Source organism: Sylvia atricapilla, chromosome 14 (assembly GCF_009819655.1).
Source record: "Sylvia atricapilla isolate bSylAtr1 chromosome 14, bSylAtr1.pri, whole genome shotgun sequence".
NCBI classification, from domain to species: domain Eukaryota; kingdom Metazoa; phylum Chordata; class Aves; order Passeriformes; family Sylviidae; genus Sylvia; species Sylvia atricapilla.
The window spans coordinates 4,970,079-4,996,940 of NC_089153.1; the positions used below are offsets into that span (position 1 = coordinate 4,970,079).

At 39.1% G+C, this 26,862-nt stretch overlaps 1 protein-coding gene across 2 annotated transcripts in view; it reads right to left on the reverse strand.

Moving 5' to 3' along the window:
- Positions 1–26,862, reverse strand: part of LOC136367394 (teneurin-2-like) — a 173,055-nt gene that overhangs the window by 37,584 nt on the left and 108,609 nt on the right. For both annotated transcript variants that reach the window (XM_066328955.1, XM_066328954.1), the window contains one exon: positions 22,274–22,483. In XM_066328955.1, coding sequence (XP_066185052.1) covers positions 22,274–22,483 — 210 coding nt within the window. The remainder of the gene's footprint in view (positions 1–22,273; positions 22,484–26,862) is intronic.

The following is a 26,862-nucleotide window of genomic DNA, read 5'->3' on the forward strand; positions in this document are numbered from 1 at the left end:
TTTCTGAAAATCAGAGGCTTCTCCACGCTTGAGTCTGCAGCTTAGGCTTCAGATCTTTTAAAGTTCTGTGTGCTTTATGTTCTTGGGCCACTCTGTTGTAAAATAGAAAATGACTCTCAGGGAACAGAGTGACAGCTTCAGCTGGTGAGCAGGAGCTGTGGCTGCTACCAAACAACACACAACCATTAATTTATTTGGGGGTTATTCTTATTATTTCTCATCACAATAACATTAAATGAGCTATGTACATACACTGATGGAAAACAGACTTCACGGTTTCTGTCAACAGAGCTGTATGTGTTACAAGTTTGAATTTTTATTTGAAGTTTCCAGAGCTGCTTTGTTAGCTAGAGAGTTGATCTCAATTTTTTGTTGACACCAAAGCAGAGCAGATTAACTTGGAAAGGATGCTCAAAGCTTGAAGTGCTGTTGGATCATTTGTCCTTATTGAATGAAGGCAGATTTCTGCATTATATTACACACTGCTAGTGGTGCCACGGCTTTAAATATTGTTCTTTTCATCACTCTTTGTCAATTATCTTACATTCGGAGTATTTCTTAACTAAATAAATATTTGTGCGTGGTGACTGTCAGCATTAGTAGAAAAGTCTTGAAAAGCCAGCTCATAAATGAAATTCTGATCTCAGCAAATTCATTCTTCTCAGATAGCTACATTTCCAGAATAAATGATCATCTTTAATATCATTACCTGAACACAGCAAACCTGGATTGTAAAGGGTCTTGGCAGTGAATAATGATAGGCATCAGAGGCTTAATGTTTAATTACTGAACAGAGTTTTCTGGAGAGTTAAGAGCTAATATCATTCACTTGCTGCTGTTGGCTGTGTGGCAGAATATTGTGGTGGTTGTGATCTGTCAGGGAGAAGTGATTCATAAACTTTGCTGCCTGCTCCTCAAATGCACAGCTGGTGGGAATAAGAAATGGACAGCTATTTATGGCTGAAAATCCCAACAGGAGATGTCCTGAAACCCACATGAAAAATAAGTAGAAAATCTTAATGAGAAGGGGACGGTGCATTCCTATGCACTGTGAAGGACAGAAGACAAATTAGTTACTGATACTTCCTTGGACCTGTGTGTTTTAGGAGCTAAGGGTAATAACTAAACTAATTCTCATGATAATTAACAAAGGCACCCCCCCCTGCTCAATGAAGAGAGTGAAGCAAGCTGGGTTTGGCACCTTAATACCCTCTCAATGTAAACTAAGTTGAAAAGGGACAAAAGAAAGGGAAGATTGTAGAAGAATCAAATGCCTACTTTTTCTTTTGCTACGAACAGTAGGGACACACCAGGAGCTCTAAAGGAACTGAAGAACATCCCCAGAGCCCCAGTGGCAAAGGTTCTATGGGGAATGGCCACTCTGTGCTGGCTCACAGACCTAAGGTGATTTTTTCTTTCATCAGTCTGTTTTCTTTAGTTCCAAACCATTGAGAAAGCTGAAGTATAGTGGGTTAAAGACCTACAAGCCATCCCAAGTATCTTGAGACAAAAGTTTTCTCACTTTATCCAGAAATGCTCCAACAGAGATTGCAGTAACATTCAGAAGGGCTGTCAGTGTTCCTACAGGCACAGCAGCTCCCTGGGCTGAGGATCCCACCAAAGCAATCCTTCCAAACCCCAAACCCTAAGCACCACAATTCAGAATGTTCACTTTCAGAGACAATTTCAACAGGTGCATCCCACATCTTGATAGGCTGAGCAGCAGTAAGAACAAATGTTTGTTGTGGTGGTTGTGAGGCTCCTTTTCTACTAAAAGCCTTTTCTACTTAAAAATTGCTCTATTTAAAAAGCAAAATTCTGCACTTTTCAGTATTCACATGTTGCTTTGTATGCATGAATAGTTGCATACATGTTTAAGAGTGAAGGCAAAAAGAAGGAGCTTAGATGGAGATTAATTAATGAAAATCTAAAGCTTGATTTTAGATATTGAATACTCATTTAAATTTGCGTGACAGAGCTCTGCTCTCCACTCTCATCTGTTTCAATCTAGTTAATGAAATAATGTTTTATATAATAAATAACAGGGGAATTAAGCCAAAGAGTTAACAGTAAGCACTAAATAATGAATCAATGCAAGTCTGGCACATAGCTTAACATTGTTTGCAAAAGAAATACATCAGATTAAATCTTCCAAAGGGAAGCAGAGCCCTAAGAGACTCGGGAAGGGTGATCTCTCCTATTCTGTACCTGCTGGCAGAAGGCCTTGTGCTTCTGCCATGGCTGCAGTAAGAACTGAACCATTTACTGATAACTGGAAAAAGGAAGAATAGGAGGCGAGAGGAAAAACAAAACCAGCACAGAAACGCAAAACATAGAAGAGATGGAACAATGTACAGAATTTCTCATCAGAGAATGGAGCAGCAAGAGGCACAGTGTGGCGTGTGCCACAGAGAGGTCAGCAGGGACAGTCACTTCAGACTCACACATGAAAGGATGAGGAAGGGGCAGCACCTCTCAGCACAGCAGGACCTTCTCCAAAGGAGACACTGACTGTGGATCCCAAGCAGAGCTAATTAGAACCTCATTTTACACAATTGTTGGTGACAAAGTCCAGAGTGCTGCCAAAGGAGGCAGCTGAGCCCTCCTTGCCCAGCCCTTCCCCTGCTGTTGCAGGTGACAGAGCAGTGTGCTCTGGATGACACCAGCCTGCCAATCCTCGGGACCAGACCCTGTCCCTGGGCTGGCCCGGCTGCCAGGCAGGAGCTTTGATGATCCAGGAACACAGAGCTGCTGGAGCTGGCACAAAGGGAGGGAGAGCAGCAGCAGAGAGCAGCCAGGGGCAGGGAAGGCAGCTCAGTGTTGGGCTGATGGCAACCAGTGATGAAAATCAGACACCAAACTGAGACTGTGACAGCCTCTGTACAAGAATGAACTCTTTACAGCTGCCTACTGCACTCTCTGAGTAATCACAAAGACTCTCTTTACCAAACATCACTTTGGCTAAGTCTGCCCTGCATTTTGGCAGGTGACACACACAGGCTGCACTTACAGGTATAGCCCCATGAAGCTGTGGATCACTCTGATGAGAACGAGGTGCTTTATAAACATTAATGCATTTTAGGTCAGAGCTGTCAGTCTTCTGTGGCAGTGCCATCAGTCAGCTCCTTTTTGGGAGGGACAGGGTGGTTCAGCCGTGGCTGCTCACAGCAATGAGCTCAGTTTGAGCTAAGGCAGGCCTGACTTGTGCTGCCAAAGGCAGGCAATGTTTTGCCCATAAGTCTCAGCTCTGGTGAATAATCCAAAGGAAAAAAGCTGTCAATGTAGGCATCACTGCTGAGACACTTGGAAAAGGGGCCTTTTGGATCTGAGGCTTGCTGCTTGTCAGTACCACTGATTAACCAGGGTGCATCTCCATGCTGAGGCATCTCTGGGCAGGAGGGAGCAGGGGCTGAGCAGGAGCCTCTGAATCGGGGCTGAGTTTCTGCATGCTGAGGGAAACAGTGGAAAGGTCACAGCAATAAAATAAAATAACAGTTAAACAGTCTCTAGTTAAATGAAGGGATAAAGGTATTCCAGCCTTACACATTACAGCCCATGTTTTTTCTTTTAGAAAATGTAAGCACACTCTTCTATAGCTTAGACAGCTTCTTGCTGTCTTTTACTCCAAGTTACAAACTCTGGGTAACTTTCTTTAAGCACAACACTGAACAGACTGTAATCTGCTCTATTAAAGTAAATTTAATTGATAGGAGTGAGAACACAGCACGCTTCCTAATATTACCTAACTGATTTTTTCTGTGGGCTGGTTACCAGTTCCCAGTGTGACATCCCACATCCCACTTCTCACCCGGATCCTGGCCCCTGCTTTGATAACTCTGCAGTGCTGTTCCCCAGCTGGGAGAATCCTGGTCAGGCTTTCTGACCTCCAGAACACACATGCCAAATGGCTGCTCAGAAATATCTGCACACTTCCGTGTCCACAATGTACACAGAACTTTAAAAAATCTCACCTCACCCTTGTAGAAGAGAAAATGAGAGAAAATGAGAGAAAATGAGAGAAAATGGGGTTAGGCTGAATAAATGAATCAGTTTAACTTCTGAAAGAAAAAAAGGATTCTATTCTCCCTACTTGCTTTCAGATGGCTGACTTCTATAATACTCTCAATAGACATCACTTGGATTTCCACATCTTTTCTCAGTTTTATACTTCCTATTACTTCCACAGAAACAATCTCTGCCAAGGTTTAAATTAATTAAGAAATACTTTTGAGTGGGTAAAAAAACCTCCAAAACAACCCAAGAACCTTTCTTACAAGTTTTCATAAGATCTTAAATGCTGTTGGAGCAATGCTAGAGCACTTGCTGTTGATTGACACTGATGAAGAGATTAAAAGTCACTTGAGTTAAACTGAAAACAAAACTTTTTCATAAATTACACTTCAGAAATTAGTATCAGGTGCTAATTTGAGAAGATTGTAGGGAAAAATTATTTGCAGTATCCAAACCAAAACTTTATCTAATATATGACATAATTTCCTTCTAATAAGAAATCTGTTACCTTTCTGCAATAACCACAAATAAAGATGATAAAAGTAGCCTCAATGCTCAGTAGTAATTTAAGAACAAGCAACAGAAGTGTTTCATAAAACAGTGTTCACTAAAAGTAATGGTGTTCTTCTGCATATTTCTGTTTGTATCTAGCTTATTCCCAAACCAGTATCGATAATTTTGAAACACAGCAAAACCAGAAAAACATTGAGTTTCTACTTGTAAAATGTTACCCAAAAACCACCAGAAAATCTCTGAGCTGTTTCTTGGAGAAAATTTCATCTCAGAGAAAGGCAGCACTGCTTCTTACAGCTTGGATCCCCTCCCCTGCTACTTGGCCACAAAAACATTTCTGCACAAGTGGCGAGATATATTGTTTTTCTTTACTTCAAAAAATAAATTCTAATTATATGGGCGAACATTCATGCTCTTTGTAAAAACATGTAGTTGTTCTGTAGAGAAAAGAGATAAGGAATATATGATATATCTTTTCTGAACACGTTTTCAATGTGTAATGAATGTTTTGCTTCAAGTGCTTCGTAACAGCATTTTTATGAGTCTTTTGCAAAAAAAATTCTTAAAACACACTGAAATCTGAGCAGTGTAGCTGACTGTGTATATGAAAAAAACAAACCTGACAACACCCCCACAGACAACCCCCCCCATAATCTTACTCAGTGCTGTCTCCCAGGAAATTGTGACAGATTCTATGAGAAACCTGGGTCCTGTGCACATTAGAAATTCCTTCCTGCAGGGTTAGCAGGTGTGGGCTATGTCAAACAAATTTATTGCAGTCTGTGCTAATAACCAAAATTATAGAAAACCTAGATGAAAGTGCTCTGCATCCAGCTAATTTGAAGCTACCTTATGAGACAATAACAAGCTTCTAACAGTTTTCCCCTTTTTTAAAATACACTAATTATGCTTAATGTTCCCTGTCGCATTAGCTTTCATGGTAATTATATTTCAAAACTTTTGCAATTAGGGTACAGTTAATATTGTGGAATATTGCAATTATTTTTCATTGTGACACCTCTATTGAAAACTGGTGGCATAATGATCACATTGTTCAACCAAATCAGAACTGCAGAAATATGGCAAATGAACCAATTATAGATTATTATTTCTAATTACAGATAATGCCCTTTTCCTTGCTTTGTCCAGAACAATTTCCCAAATACCCAGACTCTTACTAATTAAAAAAAAAAAAAAAAAAAAAGTGCCAAACAAACTGATTTCTCCACCTTCATTCTTCTTACACACATTCTAATATATATATGTGTGTGTCTGTAGTATGTAAATATGTACTTTACATAATATATGTATATATACCTGTGAGTATGGACAGATGTGGACAGGCACATCAGCACATACAGAGAAAATTTACAGTTGGTACAGGGTCAGTCAACTGCAGCTATAAATGTAAGTGCCACTAAGTGCTCACTCTGAGCAAGGAGTTTCCTCAGTGATTGAGCCTTGGAGGAAACGTCAAATGCATTACAAATGCACTCTGCACCACTTCTAATTCAGCCCCACATTGCCCCAAAGAACATCTCCTTATTTCTGCTCACCCTCCCTATTAAACTCGAGGGCTCTGGCTCTCTACCCTTAAGCCTCTTGCTCTCATTTCCATCATGAAACCTAAATATCAGCCTCCTCCCATTTACAGACTGGGTTCTGTTTATTGATGCTGAAGGAGTTCAAGCCCCTGATAAATGGCAACAGCAGAAATGCCTAAGAAGTAATATATATAATTGTGAAAATTTGAGGTTCACTCTGGGCTTTTGAAGAGCTGCTTGTAATTAAACCAGTCTATAATTTGGTAAGACAGACCACTATTACATAAAATTACTTTCTGAAAAAAGACAGCAGAGGAGTTGGGGAGGTACTGCTAAAAAAAAAAGCAGCAGCCAGACAGGTAATGGGACACATTCTGTTATTTTCAGTACTTTAGCAATTCTGAGATTAATCATCATTTACCATTTACATTCTTCGTATCGAATTTTAATCAAAGCTCGCTTAATTAAGTTTTCGTTTAAATTACACTAAAGCAGTGATAAATAAATCAACGATCAAATCACTGACTTCAAACAGAGAAGACCTTTACCAAATTCCCTGGCTTGCCAAACCCCACCATCTGTACATTTCCCAGCTACCAGACTAATGGATTTCAAGGTTATATTACCAAGTGTAAGATATAATTCCTGGCCAACATCAGACAGTGGAAATAAAGTGTGTATAAAATGCTTTCACATCATTTCTGACATGAAAAGATCTGGGAACAACTTTACGTGACTCCTTATTCCCTTCAATAAAGAGCAACATAAGACTTAAGTAAAACTCCTCCAAAGATGATTTCAGGCAGAAATCTGAAAATTGCAAATCTCAGCTTATTCAATACTGTGGAGTAAGGTTTTTTTAAGAGCAATTGCCTGAACAATGAGCACATTTTCAAAATGAATTATAACTCTCTCTCCTCTGACCCTCTGAAACTCTAAAAGCTGATTTGAGTGATTAAATGACAGCTGCAAGTCATGAGAAATCTGGCATAGAATATAATTTTTAAGAATGCCTCAAAGTCCTGCCATCACTAATGCCTGTCATCACCCACCTTTCCATCATTTCTTGGCTCATTTGAATAGATTTTTTTTTCTTTTAAGTTTACGTGACTTTTTTCTCTGGATATAGTATTTTTCATGCAATTTTTGTTTCCGTTAACTTGAGACACACAATCTCCACCATCTGCTGGGCACTGACGAAATACAGGATAAATAAACTCTGCAGTGGCATGTATTTCTCCCACTCTGGATAACAGCATTTTTGTACCTGTATGGATGGGCAGGAGAACATGACCATGGGGGTTATATTCATGTATATTTGTATATATACATGCTCTACATGACTCCTCATAAAAAACCAAAATCAACCACTTTAATAAAATAACAATTCTACAGAACAGTGGTTTTTTTGTTTTGTTTTGTTTCTTTTTGTTTGGTTGGGTTTTTTTGTTTGTTTTCTATGGTGTAATTCTGCCCAATTCTTTCAAATTTTTCTATCACATTACAGATAAAAATTTTAAGGTTATGATCACTTTTAAGAGTAATGGTTTCAAGATTTTGAAGATTCAAGAAACAAACCCAATACTGACGTGCACCTATTTAACTGCACATCATCTCTGCACATCATTTTCTGCAGCAGTGCAAGATGCAAGCACAGGTGTTAATTGCCTCGTTCTTCCCAAGGATCATCCTTTTCTATTGGACAACAATATTTGCTTTCCTGACAGCAATCAGAATATTCCATTAGTATCTCCAGAGGATAACAGAAGGCAGATTTCATCATGGGACATGTTGGGTAATGTCATATTTGATGTCAACCCAAAACACAACAGTGAATTTCATTTGGGAAATTCCATTACTTTTCTAGAAGAAACATGTATATTCCAAGTTCAATTAGAATTCCACTGCTATTTTAATTTGCTTCATTACACAAAACTTTTTCCCTTGTATGTGTTGCGTTCATAAGTGGAGATACAATTTTATTTCCAGAAACCTTTGCAATGCAGCTTTAATTATATGCAAATTCCTGCTTAATTGATTAGCACAGTAGTGCCTATGTGAGGCATAACAATCCTCTATAATGACACAGCAGAACTCTATGTTGCCCTGAGCCACTGATATTTAAGTATTCCCAGAGTAAGTGCCAATGGCTTTTTTGGAGCTCTTCCAATATTCAAAAAAAAAGACCCAACTTTACTGTCATTAAAAACAAAAGCATTAAATTTCTTTTTTTTTTTTTTTTTTTGGTCTCATCTTTGAGAAAATTCAACATTTTTTCCCCCTGGTGATTTAATATTCATCAATATTGAATCTCTAATGTCTCATGAATAGGATTAAACTAAGCTCAATGGAAGTGCAGGAACCTGAAGTTTGTTTCTAAGTTCAAAAACTTCTTTATAATACTGTCTCTGTCTTGACTAATATATAATATTTGCAGTGGACCAGTCAGTAAATCTGCCATTCCAAGCTTATCTATTCATTTTTAGACCCTGTAATAAGCTTCTAACATTTTCAGCTAAAAAGGGTGGCACAAAAATTTCTGGAAAAAATGTTAGGGTTTGCACCAAGACAACACAAAGCTATCAATATTCTGATATGCATCACCTGCAAATATGAGTGAGTTCAATATCCTTACATCACCTTGGTTAAGCAGTGAGAATTCAGCTATGGAGAATTCTTTCACTGGTTTACGTTTTGTAATTCTGAAACAGAGATTGCCACAGGAAAAAGTGCCAAAAGTAGCACTAAGCACCGAGTTAGAGGCTCAAACCAGATTTAAGAACAAATAAAAGCAGGCAAGCAGCTTCATTATGTGAATTTTGATGAATAGGGTGCAAAGAAGAAATCATTAGAGAGCCTTTAACCATCATCTAATAACACAGATTAATAAAAGCAGCTGGGAGAGCTGTAAGACAATCAGTTCCCTTTCATTTCATGGAGCCTGTGAGAGCAGGCAGAGCCCAGCCACAGCTCCTTCCCCATCTGAGCCATTTGCTCTGGCTCTGCTCTGAACGTTCTCCACCCCTGTGAGCTTCACTCATGGGGATATTCATCCAGCAACATTCACATCTTGTTGTCATACAATTAAATTAACCACGTGTCATACCTTTAACAGATCCCAAAGTGCAAATCAAAGGTCGAAGAAAGCACTAAATCTTATGAGAATAGGAAGTGGGCAGTTTCTGCCGGGGAGCCACTCTGATGGCTGGGCTGCTGTGGGCATCTCCCTCTGCCCCCACCCAGCGATGCCTTGGAGTGGCTCCTCAGAGCAGAGGATAGACAGAGATAAAATAATGAAGTGTGTGTTTATTAAAGGCCTTTCACAGATACACCTTGGGCAGTCAAAAGCCTGGCAGAGGCTGCACCCAAGATGGACAATGGTCATGAGCTCCTCAGACAGAAATAAGTTGGGTCTGTTAATAGCAGAGGTTAATTGTCCAATTGCAGCTTCAGGGAATGAAGCCCCATTCCCCCAGTTTGCTTCCATCCCGATTCACTTTTGTTTGTGCTCCTCAGGGCCTCGGTGATGGTGCCCTTGGTTCTCAGGCTGGCAGGATTGTTTTGTGTGACCAAAGTGAGGAGAGCGACTGACACTCCAGTGGAGTTCAGAGTTACACACTGGTGCAGCTCAGGAGCTGAAAAACAGAACAGCCAAAACTGAAGGCATCACCAGGACATTGGCTCTGTGTTTGCCCTGCAGTGAGAAAACAAAAACTTGGGCCTGGAAAAAGCAGCACAAATCTAATAGTGGCTCAGATTGGAGCCTAACAGGGGGAGACACAGAAAGTTTTGGTTAGAAAACATATGATGGGGTTAGAAGAACTACAGAGGGAAGTTCTCTTTTTTATGTTCTCTTTGCTTGTAACACTTACAAGACTACACTGAAACCAGAATCTGAAATAAAAATTTCAATTTCAATACAATTTTCTCAAACTTTTTAAGTGCTTTCTCATAAAACCACCTGAGAGAATTTTGTGGAAATTACAAGCAACAGCAAACTTTTTACACAGATTTAAACCAAACAGTCATATTTCTGTAGATCCTCTCAATATAAGCCAGTAATGACAGGCTTTTTTTGTTAATAACCACTTTTTTTGTTAATCAAATGAACCTAACAGATTGGTTACTAAAAGAAAAAAAATAAACAACCAGTTCAAAGTTTAAAATTCTCAGAAAAAAAGACAAGTGTTTAAGGTGGATATCCAAACATTCCCCAAGAACCCAACACAACCCCCCAGGGGTCCCTCTTCTGCAGATTTTTGAAAAATCTACCAGCACAAAAGGAGTCCCAACTTTTAGGGGCTTGGCATAAAGGCTTCTATGCCCACACATTATATTTTATCACTTATAAAAAGTGATTCTCATTTTCTACACTGTTCTAGTTATTGCCCCTAAATTTTCAGAGCATCAGGTACAAGGAGTCTTCTCAAAACAATCCAGTTTTCAAGCCAAGTTGCCGATTTTCCTTCTTTTTGATTTACTAGGGTGCTTTTTTCATCCTACCCTTCTTCCCAATCCAAACTACCATCAAACCAGCCATCCAGATTTTGAATTTGTGCCTCCGTATCCTTGAGGAATTTGGAAACTTGAAAACACCACTCTATAAACCAGTCTATACTATGCTGTGAAGAAACCACTGGCTGTTGTTCCAGCAGGATCCACCAGCACTAATTTGCTCAAAGACATGTAAATGTTAAACAAGAGGCAGTTGGTACCAGCTGAACCCAACGTGACTGCTCAGTGTTCCCCAGAAGAGTCAGCTGCTCTGGGGGGTTCCTGGTCTCACTGAGCAATTGCTGGAGCTCCCCAGAATAAAACTGCCTTGATAAAGAGCTGTGAAACAGCACCAGTTGCTTTGTGACAGCAGGATATTAATGGAAATTGTTCCAAAAAAAGAAATTGAAACAAGAGTCTCTAATGCATTTGCGTTTCTGGCATGATCTCAGAGGAACTGAGGAATCAAAGCTGTGGAATCCTTCCAGCCGTCAACAATAGAGAATAAAGAGAAGGAGAAAGAGATTTAGAACTGGCCTGCAGTTAGCAAAGGAAGAACTAAGTTTTGTGGCCATCTATGTACATCGGGGTGACAACTGCTAGTGATTTGTATTATCTCCCTTTCTCCTGTAAATCATTTGGAAGGTGGCTGTGCCTTCAGCTGGGCTGGCTTCAACTCCTGGCAGGGCACTTGGGCAAGGTGAATTTCCAGCCAGCCTCCAGTCTTTTCCTTAGACTAGTTTTGTAAGGACAGGCCCTCACTAGCCCTTCTGCAGTACACAAACCACCAGTTCTCAGCCTGTTCATACACTTTCCATGATTTCGAGTCAGTCTTTAGTCAGTCAGTCACATGATTTTGAGTCAGTCTTAAACTGGAAATTTAAGCCTTGGAAATTCCTCAATTTCTTCAGGGTATCATTTTTCTCTTTACCATCTTCCCCAGCTGCAGACAGGACTCACAGGTCTAACTGACTGAACATTAACTGGCCTTAATGTGTCTACTGTGTTCATGGATTTTGGAATAAATAGCTGTTTTCTAACTGGTTTCTGCCTAGTGCCTGCTTCAGACCACAAACTATTCTCAAATATCCTGTGAATTCACAAAAAATTGAATTTTGCTACATTTTTGAATGTAGCTGAAAAAAGGATAGAGAACGAAGAGAGAGACTTGGAAACAATAAGCATTTAGTTTTTGAAATTCAGAACCATTTCATTTTGAACACTTTTAAGCAAATATTTTCACTTTTCATTTTGATGATTTAAGTGTTTTTCCTTTATTTACCCACATTGAAAAGTAAAACACAAAGGTTGAAACTAAGAGTAAGAAAGAAAACCCAACCCACATTCTCCTGTAGATTCAAGTGTCTCATATTGCTCTTCCTAACCAAAATTGCTGATTGGAAAAGTGCTTCTTTCAACCCTCATAAGTCTTCCCAATGGCTTTTTTTGTTTGACCTCCTTGATACTCCTTTATGGTTTTGCAGCAAGTTTTTTCAGGTAAGCTGGAAATGCATGTGCCAGGAGCTGATGGAACCTTCATGGCAGGGTCATAAAGGTTTTATTTCCCCAGTGCCTGTCCTCAGTCTCAGCTCCAGAGAGAATCACTCAGAGCCATCCTCTACCACTTGAGCTCCAGCTCCCCAAATTCCCTCCTCTCAACTTTTATAAATTATTATAATTACTTTACTTTTTAAAATTAGGTTTTCAGAAATATGAAGCTCATAAGCTAACAAAGATTTTACACCTTTCCATATTTACTAGTCCCTATAATTGACAGGTTTCTCTCAAGTAAAACAATTATCCACCTGTTAGCAGGAAAAAGTATTAACAAACACACTCAACGCTGCTTTGTTAGGCAGAACATTTCACACCTCATTACTTAACTGAGGAGTTAGCCTGGTGTTCAGTGTACAGAAATCCTGCTGATTCCGGTAGAATAGGCTGTTTGTATAACTCAAAATAATTACCATGTCATATACATTACAGATTTAATTAATTCACTACACAATATTAGAAGTCCAGATTTCTGAGTTCTTCCCGAATCATGTGGATTTGCAGTTGGGACTTCCCATTTTATTCCATACTAACAACTGTTCTCCAGGTCTGAAAACCAAGAGGGACCTTTCCAAATAACAGGGTCAGAAATCTTTCCCTTAGGGATTATTCAGACAATACAGAAATTTTCTGTTATTACAAATGGAGTTTTGGGGCAAGGCAGTTCACAGCAAATCAATCCCTCTTTTGCAGGTTTTGAAAGATCTGGCAGTACAGTAAGAGTTCCAACTTTTAGGGTATATAGGTTTGGGGTATATAGGCTTCTATGCCCACACATCATATCTTATCATTTATAAAAAGTGATTCTCATTTTCTACACTGTTCTCGTTATTGCTCCTAAATGAGCAGAGCATCAGGTACAAGGAGTCTTCTCAAAACAATCCAATTTCCATGCCAAGTTGCCAATTTTCCTTCCTTTTGATTTACTAGGGTGCTTTTTTTCAGATCCAAACTGTGCAAGATAAGCACCAGCTACCACTACAATTGTAGGGATGCTGTTGTGGTTCTCCTTGTAGGTGTGCATTTCTTTATTTATTTCACAAATCATTACCCCTGACACGAACAAAAGGAGAGAAAAGCTCCATTTCTGAAGATCCCACTGCTCCAAGTGCATTAGACAGAAAGGAGCCATTGTAGAGGAGAGACGTGTGAGGCAGTACCTTGGTGAGGCAAGGCAGGGCTCCAAGGAGAGGGGAATGACAAATAGCATCCTACATGGATGGAAAAGGTCACTGCAATAAAAGCAACCTGGGGAACTGGGAGCAAGTGAAGCGTTGCTACAGACTGGAAGAAAACGCAAAATCCAAACAAACAGAACAGAGCAAGAGACAAAATTTCCTTCACGTATCAATGTGACAGACCAAGCTGTGGGATCATTTTGGGAGCTGACAAAATGCAGCAAGACTCCCTCTATGCCTTGATGTGAATCAATCTGAAAATTAAGCATTTACTCAGGCCAGTAATTAACTTCTACGAGCATTCAAATTCCTCGACTCTCCATGTAACGATCTGTCAGGAACATAAATTATGCATATGTGCAACGTAACAAAAAAGGCAATGTTTTGTTGATTTGCCTCCACGAGAAAAAAATAACCCATCATCTGTAGTTTCAGTCCATAATCGTTTCAGACGTTGTGGGAATTACAAACTGCACAGGAACTGCACCAGTTCAGGACTGCACTGGAGCTCCTGACTCCCTGGGGCACTGCAGAGTCAGCTGAGCACAGCCACAGCAGGGCAGGGACAGGGGGAGCAAAGAGCATCACAGAGCCCCAGCAAACACCACACTCAGCTGAGTGCAGCCCAGCTCAACATCTGCGGGCTCTCCAAGAAGTCTGTGTAACCCTGCACCAAAATGAAGCAGCTCTTTAGTGGAGGAACCACAGATTTTTATTACACTCCCGCTGCAGCGGTGTCTGCACAAGGTAGCTGAAGTTGGGACTGTAAGAAAGACAAAATCCTGCTCTGCAAAAGCATTCAGCAGCAGAAGAGGCAGTGATGCAGGCACAGGAGTCCTCCTCACACTGTGGCTTATTTGAAGAGCTGGGTCAGCAAGGCACAGGAAAGGCTTTTTTGCTTGGCTCTGCTCTGTTTCCAGCAGAGGTTTCACCAATAAAGCCGTGTGTGCAAACCCTTTTTAGTGCTCCCAGAGGGCAACAGGACTGAGACAGGGAAACACAAAGGGAAAAATCTTCAGGGTAAAGCGACAGTGTCCAGATTTCTTCCTGTTTGTGCAGAAGGGATGTTGCAGATGTGCAATGGAAGGACTGGCAGGCAAAGAGTCAGGCATTAATAGGGCAAGAAAAAAAATAGCATTGAGGATAATTAATAACCACTGATCAATTTCTCCAGTGATGTGCTGAAGTCTCCCTGCACTGTTTAAAATAAGACTGAATATCTTCTGAAGGAAAAAAGTTCTAATTTTGATTGATTTCATCATGGTTTATATGAGGACAAACTCAGTTTCTAGAGATGTTAATGTGATAAATAGATGACATATATTTACAGTTTGCCTGATAAGGTGCTAGTATTTATAATCGTATTAGAAACAGGTATCAAAACTGTAAATCCATTAATGTAATTTTATAACTAGGAGTAATAATTAAGCACTAGATAAATGCACAATTTATCATTTAAATAAACCAGAAGTGTATGGCATATCAAAATCAGAAAATCCATAAGACAAGGTATTGACTCCGATGAAAAGTGTCTCCTTGTTTTCAAGTGTTTGTAATGGCACTTATTTGGATTTATAGGGAGAAAGAAGAAATTATTAAACTTTCTGCAATTACAAAACCAACCAAGCCACCTACAGAACCTTCTGTATACAAATATTGCAAAATATTTTGAAAAAATGATACCCTAAATTTTAGGTTCTCTACTTTGTAGCCCATGAAGCTCAAACATTTTGCATATGCTCAACTCCTCACTTTCAATCAGCTACCAAATTGTGCTGGTGGGCAGCTGAAAACATGAAATGTTTTCTAAATGTTGTCTTTCCACCTAAACAGCAGCACTACCCACTGTGGAAGTTGTCAGGACTGTGCCACTGCCAATGAAAGGGAGATGCAGTTCAGAACATAAAAACTCTGTATGAAAAGACAAAATTATTAGAAAGCCTGAAAAGTTCTTCCCACACAGCAGGACTTACAGCAGAGACCGTTAGCAAGAAGAGTTTTAGCCTTTTCTACACACAAAGGAAAAAACACACAAGCAGCATCTGGACTCAGCATATGAAAGAAAGACAAGGTAAAAAAAAAAAAAAAAAAAAAAAAAAAAGTTATTTCTGTTTATAATTGCAGTATCTCAGTTTCCAGGCCTTTCAGTTTCCAAGCGAGGTACCAACTCTGGCACTGATTTTCTTGTGCAATGACAGAGCAACAATATGGAGCCTTTAAGTTCCGAAAGCTTCAAAAGCTTCCCAAAGTTCCCCAGTTTTGGTTGATCTGTAAGTAGCTGCCATGAGACAGAATAAGCATCGGTAATAAAAAAGGCCTGACTGGCCACAGCCCCTGAGTTGTGTCCCAGCCACCAGGGAAGCTGTCAGAAAACAGAGAAATGGAAATTTGGGAAGACTTTGCTGCAGCTCTTTTTCTGGGGGGCTTTTCTTGCTACAGGGGTTCCCAGTTCAACACATTTACAAACACTAAGCAATCGAAAGCAGCTAAAAAAAAAAAATCTTTCCAACTCTCAAACCCATGGTGAGCTTAAACCCCTCCCTGTAAACAACAGAATTCAAGTCTGTTCTGAATTCTATAGCTTTTTGTAATTCATTATCATTTTTATTACCACAGAACCTTCTGTTTGAGATTTGATTGTTGTTATTATGAATTCATAAATTAATAAATAGAATGTTTCTGCAGTATCTTAATATCTAGAATCACGTCTTCTGGCTGAAATTCAGACATCTGCAGGCATCATCAACACAGGGTACAGAGATTAGCAGCAGCAATAATATCAGTAATAGTTGCAGCAACATGGAGCTGATACCTTAGAAAAAGTTCACCCTTTGGTTTCAGGGGGAAAACATTGTTCATGCTGTTCCCTCCATTTCTAATTCCACTTCTAAGCTCTACAATTAGACTCAGTGCTCAAGAGATGCAACAGAATGAGAATGCAACTGGTCATTAAGGATTTAGAGAATTTAAGTATTAGAAACAAATTTGGAGAAAGATTATTTATGTAAAGGCCTTGCTGCTACATCCACACACTGAACAATACATGCACAAAGACATTTTTGCTTACAGCCTCAAAGCCAGGCCAGGCTCCAGTTTGTGCTCCAGCAAACACCCAATTTAATTTGGAAACAGAAATTAAAATGATCCATCTACCACCCTTTTTCTGCATTGGTGTAAAACAACATCAGAAGAAAGTTCCTTATGGCATTTCCTTGTGAATATATTGAGTAAGAAGCAACTTGTGTATCCAAAGGGGAATTGCATACACAGCTGTAACGTAGGGCTGCCTTTTGGAGACAGTTACAGGAAAGAACAGGAAACAATTTAAAAACTCCAACCCTGGAACCTTCACTGATTTTAACTGTCACTGCCTTAAGCATAATTTGACAAATTCTACAATGCTCTATTCTGAAAGAGGTTCCAAAAGATGCAGCTGAAATCTTAATTACATACAGCAGTTAGGACAGGAGAGTGATGCTGGAGGAAGTCAAAATTTTCTTTCTGATTACTGTTCCTCCCTACCTGACCTCAGAAGTGATGCACAGAGATCAAATAAAAAAAAGAAAAAAACACCCAAAAGAAAACAAACACAAGAACAAACAACAAGTAGCAGAGTAAAACAACACTCTTCTCTGCTGGCCCCAGCTGCACTGTTGATAAGGGGAGGAAGATTCCAATTCCTTTTCTCCCTTGCTGCTCTTCCCTCATCACCTACTGAGCAATCCAAACCCTTTTATTTAGTCTCTGAAATAAACCAAAGGCAATTGTTCATGAGGATAAAAAAAAATAATAAAAACTAAAGCTATGGATTCTCAATTTTTGTGGCTGCCAATGTATTTTCTGTCCTGTGGGTTGACAGGTACAGAAAACTGAGGTCTCCATTCAGTAAGGAGTGATGCTTAATCATCTGAAGGGATGTAATTATTTTTCTATAGGATTCATTTATTTCTTAAAGATGACAATACTTCTGCATTTTGGTTTCCATTATAGAGTAGAACTGGAAATACTTCTTCATTTGATGCCAGATTGTAAGAGGGCTATAAAACAAACACTTCCAAGCACTCCCAGCAGAGGATCTAAAATAAGTCCTCCAGCTACAGTGCATTAATGTAAGTTCTGGCTTCTTTCAGAAAAGATTTTTACAAACTAGATTAAACTGCATGGAGGTGGTGGTAATTACACATTAATAATAATGAAATTCTATAGACAGTTCTGTGGAACACAGGAGATCCATCTAGATATTTATACCGAATATAATGGATATTGATATTTTACATGATATTTCTACTCATAAGCAAAAGGAGTCTGATTCTTTATTTCAACTCTAACTAACTGACAACATTAAAGAACAACAATCATTTCCTTCAAGCCAACCTGTTTCTCTTTTCTTCTCTCTTTGCTGCCAAAAACTGCCTGTGGAAAAATCAAAGCAAACCCTGTCCAAACCCCTCCGTGGGCAGATATTGTCACATTGAGCCAAATGGTTTGTGTCATTGATTCTGAGCCAAAAAGACACATTAACACCCCCAAAAATGGGTACCATCCCCCTTCCAGTTCAACTTCAGCAAGTTCTTAGCAATCATGACAATATCTGAAGCACAGTTTGGAATTTTCCCCCAAATCAAAACACTCCAGAGATCATTCTGCTTCTACTTTCTCATTGTTAGAGTGCTTGAAGCTGATGAATGTGCCCAATTATGGATCCATTATATGAAAACCTTATGTGTGAGTTGGTCTATCCTATGTCTTTTACTCAGACTGAAAAATGAACAAACAAAGAAACAGTCTTTGTGTTATGAGTTCAAACTTGGGTTTAATACCAAGAAAACCTCTCTAGTAAAGGCAAAGGTGCAAACAACAAAAAGACTTCTCTTTTTTCCACATCAGGTTGAAAACCAGCCTCTTACATTGTATTTTAACTGAAGCCATTAAAATGGCATTTCAACAAGCTGAGTCACCTTATATTACAAGAAAAAAAATATAAAACATGTACAAGAAGAAGAAATAAACCAATTCCTACTGTTAGCTGTAAGAAACCATCTCAGGAAATGGTAAGGCAGGAACTGACCTTCTTTTAAAAGAAAAAAATTCACTAGCTTTTCATGGGTAAAAGGTCTCATTTCCTTCTACAATGTTTGTATTTTTCAAAATACTATCAGCAGGTGCACCAGATTTCAAAAACCTCTTGTCCTTCATCACATGTAATTGTGCTGCATATTATATTAAGAAATACAAGCAGAGGAATGTAAGTGATGGGAGTTCAATTAAAAGCAGCATAATATCTTGTTGCATAGAAAATGATTCTGCAACTGAAACAGGTTCTAATGAGAGAAAAAAGGAATACATTTTCACATATTTTTAATTACACAGAACTTCCTCAAACATAATTTTTAATAATATATTCCATTAGGTTAACATCATATTTAAAGAAAGTGCATTTTCTGATTTCATTTCAAGTCTGATTTTGAGCAATTATTGTGTCATTGTTCTGCAGTAGAAAGGTTGAATTCATTTACTGTGTGGTTATGCTAGTTATGATTGATGTGGCTTCTCCAAATGATAAACCAATCACCCCGATGATGTAATGTCATTTTAACAGTGCTATAATCACATTTCTCTCAAACTGGGAGTTCTGATGAGTTCTAACAAAGATTTATTGTAGATTAAAGGCCTTCATAATATCAACAATAGATTGCTCATTTGATAGAATATTTGATTAGGTAATTTTTTCAGGCAAATGGTTTTTTCCATATATATTAAGCATGGCTCTTGTGAAGGGCACAGGGCAACACATGTGGGTGAGTGGCTCCTCACATCCAAAAAGCTGCATCTTAAACCTGTTGAGGAGCCACCCTGCAATTACAGAGCTTGAAACAAGAGAAGAATCCAATCAAACAAACAAGAGGAAGACTCTGCAGTGTAATTAGAGGAAGACACTGGCAAATATTTCATATTCAGCATGTACTTTGAAGACTAGGATAGAAATATTTAAAGAAGAAGCTAGAAAATGCTAGCAAAAATTTATGAATGATTGAAGATTATCTGGGATCTAAGCCTTACCTATAAGCATCTACAAATCTTCCTTTTTAACCCAAGCCCAAATTTAAGTAAAATATTTATACATTTAATTACTGTCTCTCAAATGTCTGCACCTATGTTGCTACATTTCCAAACAAACTAAATATATATATATATTAAAAATTTAAAAAACCCAAACCAAACTCCACAAAACCCAAAATCCCACAAAAACAAAAACCCAAGAAAACACTACCAGTGCCAACCTTTTGCCATATAGATGGTAAAAGCCACTCAGAAAATCTTAGAAGGATAATGATAAGCCACAAAAAGCAATAACTTTCTCCAATTTAATGTATAAGTCATAACCTCTTGTATTTTCTTATAAACTCTATAAAGAAACATTGTGAGAACTGAAGAAAACAAGTAACACCACTAGGAAATGCTCCTTATTTTCCAGAGGATGCACAGAGCTCATGCTACAGAACACTCCATGATGATCAAGCAATTATACATGTGTGTAGGGTAAAAAAACATAAAAAAGGGACACCTGCATCTTATACCCTGAAAATTGAAAGTCATTATAGACTATATGACTGCTTATTAAAGAAATAAATGGGATATGTGGGGGAAAAAATCGTTAAAATGTAGACTGAGCAAAGCAAAGGATGCCAGAAAGGTTCCTTGGGTCAGCCCACAGGAACAACTGTCAAACACAAAGCTTTTAAGGATACAAAGAAACAGTGATTAGGATTTAAAATGAAGCATAAAGAGCTCTCCCATCAAATTTTCTGATGTTGTTTTACTGCCACTTCCTTCATTTGGCTTCCTAAGAAAGGCCATTCTGGTTCCCTCAGTCCCAGCAGTGGCTGTAATTACCAAGTACTCAAGTATCCACCAAGCCTCTTTTTTTAGCTCACATTCCCTGACCCTGATTTTCTTCTCTTTATTTCATGCCTCTCCCATTTACTTTTCCCATTTCCCTTTAAAATCTCATCAACTGCTTGATCCACCACACCCTTTAGGCAATGATTCCTCACTCTTTATTCCTTTCTTTAGCTGTGAACGTTCCCTGCTCCTGAGCTCTGAGAGGAGACAAACCTTCCTCCCTGCACACAGGAAATGATCCATCACCAACCCAGGAACCAGAGCTGCTTTTTCCATCAATATCCCTTCCATTTCCCTGCCCTAAGGTCCCCTGTCATTTTATTCCCTGTTACTGGGGCTACAAGTGCTCTTGTGATTCTCCACAAGCTGATCTTAGCATCCTGCCATCACCTACTCTCCTACCCCACCATCTTCTCTGAGTATTTAAATGTCCTGTGAAAATTCACTGGGGAGCTCCAACTTCTGCTCCTTGTCTTCCAAATAACTGCTCACCATGCAGGAACCTGCCCTCTTGCCTTGTGTTGGTGAAATGCTTCCCTGAGAGCATTCAGTGACAGATTTTGCTGGGACTCTTTCGAAAACACCAAGACCCTTCAATCAGCTGGATCAGCCTTATTCAGAAATGTTTGAGCCTTGCAAAGAGCTCTGCAATGTTTCTAAGGCAGGAAACCGCAGTGACTCAGAGATAAATCACACTCAATTCCTGACCCCCTCCCCATTTCCATGGCTTCTACAGAGATGCCCATCACAGATCTTGAAGCCTGCAGCTCCCAGATCACCCCAAATCTCTTAAAAACCCCTCAAAAGTGGTATCATATATTCCATAAGAATACACTCGAGGAGCAAGGAAGCACGCTCGATTTCTGAATTATTCTTTATTTGTGCAATTATATTTTAACACACCTCAGCAGGGTTAAAGGATAATTCAGGATGGAAGGAACCCCAGGAAGTGCCCAGGCCAGTGTCCTGCCAAGTCAAGGCAGCTCTAAGGTCAGAGCAAGGAGCTCAGGATTTCAGCCAATGTGTTCTCAAAAACCCCAAGGCAGAGGCTGGACAGGCTCCCAGGGCCACCTGCTCTAACCCAATGCTCAGGGAAAAAATATCCCTAATATCCACTCCCAATGTTCTGTTTCAAATTCTTCTCCCTGCTGACCCCCCAGCCCCTGCTGAAGAGGGTGCTCAGGTGTGCTCTGTGCACCCCAGAACCTCCAGTGCTGCTCAGAGCTGCCTTGGTACAGCACAGAGACCCCTTGGGCAGACCAGAAACTGCAGAGAAGCTCTAAACCTATTGTGCTCAGTTAAATGACACACAACATATATCTATGATATAAGAAAGAAGGTGCTAGAATAGCTTCTTTTGATTTGTCTGTGTTTCTAAAAAGGGCATCTTCCCCCCCTCAGTTTTTTGGCTGTCAAAAGGAAAAGTCAGCACCTACTAATAAAAATTAAAATAAAATAATGAAAAGGGGGGAAAAAAAAGAAGAAAGAAAACCCTAGGCACTACAGATTCCATGACTGATAGTGCTGCAAATGTTTTAAAACAGTGGCCTGAAAGACAAGAATTAATTTGCTGAAAAATAGCAGATCTTAGTTAAATGTGACATTGTAAGTATAGAAGCAGACAGATTCAGAAACAAGAACAGACACAGACTGGCAGAGGCAACATGCATTTTTATATACAAAACCTCATCACCAAATGATATATTAGATTAGCCCATGCAGAACAAAGAACCATTGTGTGTACATTTCTCTCCTACCACATGCAACAAGGAGCAGGAAATCTACTTTGAAAAATAAATCCCTCTGATGACGAGAATTCAATAATATTTTTACACAGCTTCTACCATACTTCAAACTAAAAATCTCTCCACAGTAAAATGAAGGAACACCATATATGATGGATTGTGTTTCCAGGAATTTTCCATTAAATAAACCAGTAAGATTTTCTTTGCCCCATTTCCATAGACGCTCTCAATTTTCTGCTGATGCAAGAACACATTTGCACATTAAAAAAGAACGCACAAAACTGGCACAAACATGTCACAAACAAACTCCATATGTTTGCAATTTTCTTACCACTGCTGGATGCCTGCTGTGGGCCTGAACACGCTCTCAGCAGATAAGAATTAGGAGAGAACTCCTCGTCAGGATTGGTGTCCATGATTTGATGGGACGTGTTGCTGTCTAGCAATGGCATCTGGCAGCTAACTGGTGGAGGATTATGAGAACTGGGCAGCTGAGCAGATGGGAGAAGGCTGGACGAGGATGTAGGTGGAATGGGACGACCTGGGAAAGAGGACACAGGGATCAAAGATCAGCAATGAATGTAATGAAAAAAAATAAACCCCCACCAGCCAAGTAATTGCACAGTAACTGTCCATGGTTATGTTCCATTACTGCCCTGCACAGCCCCTCAATCTCCCCACTGTTACTAGCCCGTCCCTTTGGGTCACATTTCCTGAAATCACAGCACATCTCTAAATCTCTTAAAATAATAGGACTGGGCTGATTGGGTTTTTGTGTTGTTGTTTCTGTTTGGGTTTTTGTTTTTTTTTTTTTTTTTTTTTTTAACCAGGAAAATTGCTTCAGCACAGGAATCTCACAGAGGCATGAAACAACCATACAAGTGCTTTCCTCAAGGTAAGTTTCTTCCTAAAATGCTGTGGATCTTCCCAGATCCCACTGAGATGTCACAGGAGGGGACAGCAGGACTGAAAGGCAATTATTCCACTTCAGAGATGGGCTAAAGCTGGAATCTGGGCTGGCAACTCTCAGCTCTCCCATTGCTTCCTTCACTGGGACTGTAGGAGCAGAATTTCCTGCCCAGCCAGGTTAATTCCAACCCTGGAGCCCAATCCTTAACAGGGATGAAACACCTCAGCCCACAGCAACAATATGATCTTGGTCACCCAAAGCAGTGACATCAAGCCAACAACACAAATGTTCATACTTATGTATCCTATTCTTTTGTGAACTCCCATAACTTTACATTAATCCATTCCATCAAATGCACACAGATGAAGACAGGTTTTGAGGGGTTTTGTTTTGGTTTTATTTTTTTTTATTGCAAGTTTATCTAGTGCATTGAAGAAATTCTTCATGAATAATTTAAATGTGAGAAAATATGACCTTTGTGATGCTGCCAAAGTCTGTAAAGGAGAGATCTGCTACAAATGTTAAAACACAGCAAAACTACACAAAATGGTGTATCTTTATTTCCATCATTCTTAAAGAAACAGTAACAGAGAACATACACTGATTTTCTCACGGGTTATACCTTCATTTTGTTGAATCAAGGACCTCTCACGTTATATGAATTACCCTGAAGTTTGTATCATGAGGCAAATATATGAAATCACACGCAAAATTCCAAATGGGGGGTGGGGGGGGGGGCAAGAAAATGAAAAGTTCCAGTTCCCACATATAAACTGTATTTGGGATGCAGCAATCAACCCAAGACACACACAGATACTGAAAACTGCCAGCTTTGCACTCCCTGGTACCAGCAAATGGCATGAAGTACTTTCTTCCTTCAAAAACTTTTGAAATAAAATTAATACCAGAACACAGACAAGTGACTTTTGTGATTATTTTATTACATTTTGGCACTGGATAAACTGATAAGATTGAATGACCAGGTTATTATATGACAGAAATGAATTTAAGCTAATCCACAGTAACTCCCACCTGCAATCTTTTATGCTACAGAAAATTCAATATGCATTAAACATTTTAATTGTGGACTTGCATTTGTGAGGAAATAATTCTAATATTGATGATAGGCATAATTACTGTTAATATTCATGATTATGCTATTCTCATGAGATACTACCATGAATATCCTAAACATCCCAGGGAAGTGATTGAGCAAGACCAGCTTCTAATTATTTCTTTGCAATGTGTTGCAAAGAAGCAGAGAGGCTGAGGCTTGACACACCTCTGACAGGAACGTGACACTCGTGCCCACTGTGTGCATTTAATTTTCACATATTCTGGCTCTGCTTCAACACTGTGGAGTTGAAAGAAGCAGCTTTATAAATTCTAAATCTGCATTGACTGCATGTATCATATGGAAATGTATTACTATACTACAAAACTGTTGGATGTGTGAGGGTATGAGATGAAGGAAAAGAAAAATTTCTTTTTGTGGAAACTACATATGGTATTTTAGAGCAATTTAGGTACGTTTTTGCAGAATACATTGAGAAATGAAAAAACCCTCAAACCTTAAGAATTCTTTTGTCGGGAGTGCTAATGACATTGTTACCATCATATAATAATACAGCCCAAATCCCTGAAGAAAAGGCAAAACGTCTATTTACTACAGCTCTGTTTGTAAGCGAGAGGAACAAAGGTATGAAGCTGTTAAAATGTTGCATCGTTTTGGTGGGAAATTGACTCCTGAGGAAGATCTGCCCACAACCACAGGCTAATGGCAAAACAGGGATGTCTGTGAGCCACAGAACCTACTGTCAATCCATCCTCTGGTTAGACTGCCTCATAAACAGCCACATTTCATTCAGACTTTTCTTGTGGTTGGAACATTCTTGGTCTATCAAGTTGATTTTTGCATCTACTAAACATTAAACTCCCACTACCGCCTCACCCTCTTTGAGGGACTCTTATCAAACATCTTCTGTCTCCACTCCCAGCCCTGAAACACACAGGATCTCTTAGGACACCCAGCCTTTTGTGAAATTTGGTGGGAAATGAATTGAAAAATTACTGAACAGGAAGAGAAAGGCACCATTAAGCTTTTTTGCCTTAGGAAATTAATCTAAGTGGTAACTATCTGTAGTACCACAGTCAAGAGAATAGCTTGTGAAAGTCCCAAAGTGTGGGGATGCAGTTAGGCTATAAAGAGCATGATACATGTAATTTATTTGTTATTATACACTCTTATGTGAGAAATGAGTGGTTTGATTCATAATTACATTAATATCTTGGTCAAATAAGTTCAAAGTAACATCTAAAAGAACAGACTAAGCTTTGCAGGTATTATAAACCTGAACTCCTTGTCAGACCCATTCATGTGCCTACAGATATATCAACAGCCAGATTTTGAACCTTCCCAGCTCTTTAAAATATTCTAAATTTCCATTGCTTCTCAATGGGATTTGCAATACCCTACAGTCTATAAAAATGCTGTGATTTACAATAACATCATATCCTATTACACTGCTGTTTTCAAAAGTTAAATTGTAATAGAAATTGCCACAATTTGTCCTCATATAATAATATATTAAAGCTTCTCTGAATAAGTTTTTTATCTAGGTGAGCACTGATAGACTCCTATGTCATGGATACTTACAGTGACAGCAATAATGTAATTGTGTAACAGTCAAAGAAACATGAACATAGATACAAATGCTAGAAAGGAAACCAGGTTTAAAGCTGCTATGTTCCATTTTCAGAAGGGAATTGAATCAGTTCTTGTCCCGATATCTGTTCATATGCACGTTCACACTGCACATACTCACGCGTGACAAAGATTTGTACAGATACTGAGGACAGCATTTGTAAGGCATTTTTCAAAAAGCAAGCAGCCAAGAAGAAAATACAAATTTCCTCTCCTCCCGCCCCTTTCTCCTGCCGTTTATCTTGCCGTCCTTTTTAGAGTGAAGGCAGAAACGTGGTAACTTTTCATTCAGATTTGGGCTTGCTTTGGCCTTCCACACCACACAGCACCTCAGTCTGCAAGGGACTTCTTTGCCCTCTTATCACTTATATTCCATTTTCTTTTCAAATCAGTCTCATGTTTCTTCACCAGCCCAGGAATTTTTATGAAACCATTCCTTAATTACTGCTACACTTTAAGTCCTTAAGGCTTAAAATCTGCTGTAGAACCTACATTCAGAAATCAGACCATGCTCACAGCTGGTAATGTCTCAAGCTCAGACAGGGAAAAAGAGTCCTGTTCATCTCAATCACAATAACACATTGGGAAAAGAGATACTTGAGCTGCTGTTAGCCTGAAAGACCACACCATCGCCAGAAGGACAAAAAAACAAAAACAAAAACAAAAAACCCACAAAGAAAAAGACTACCTGCAATCACTCCCTGTATGAATTTACATAAACAAGAGACTCAATTAAAGAAGAGATGAAAGCTGCTCATCAGTTACTGAAGGATATTTGAGATACACTTTTCATACTCTGTTCTTCTTCCTTCTCTAGAGGACCTGTAGAGTTTTGTGGATAAATAAAGCCCACGTGTGTGTAAAACCCTGAACTCTATATTACACCATGATGCATGACAGGAAACAGGGAACCGAAAAAAAACCCTGGAATTTAATAATTTTGAGCAGTAGTCATGGAAATACGTATTCCAAAGTGTGTGTACATAATTTATATGCTTTTTTATGTACTGAAGTATATTTACCCACACAACTTGCCATTTCACACTGTTAAGTTATTCATTTCAGTAACTCCTGTCATTAGAAAGTACCTGAGCCCCAGGGGTGGTAAATACTGATCTCAAAGCTTATTGCATCAGTGATGGAATTCTCCAGCTTTTTCCATCAGCAGAGTTATCTTCTGAGATTAGACATGTGTAGTAAACATCTGTGTAGCCTGTTCAACCCTGTGCATTTCCAGCATGAATGTCACAGCATATCTTCATCGCTAACTTACATTTGTAACAGAAAATCTTCCTGTATGTAGAGG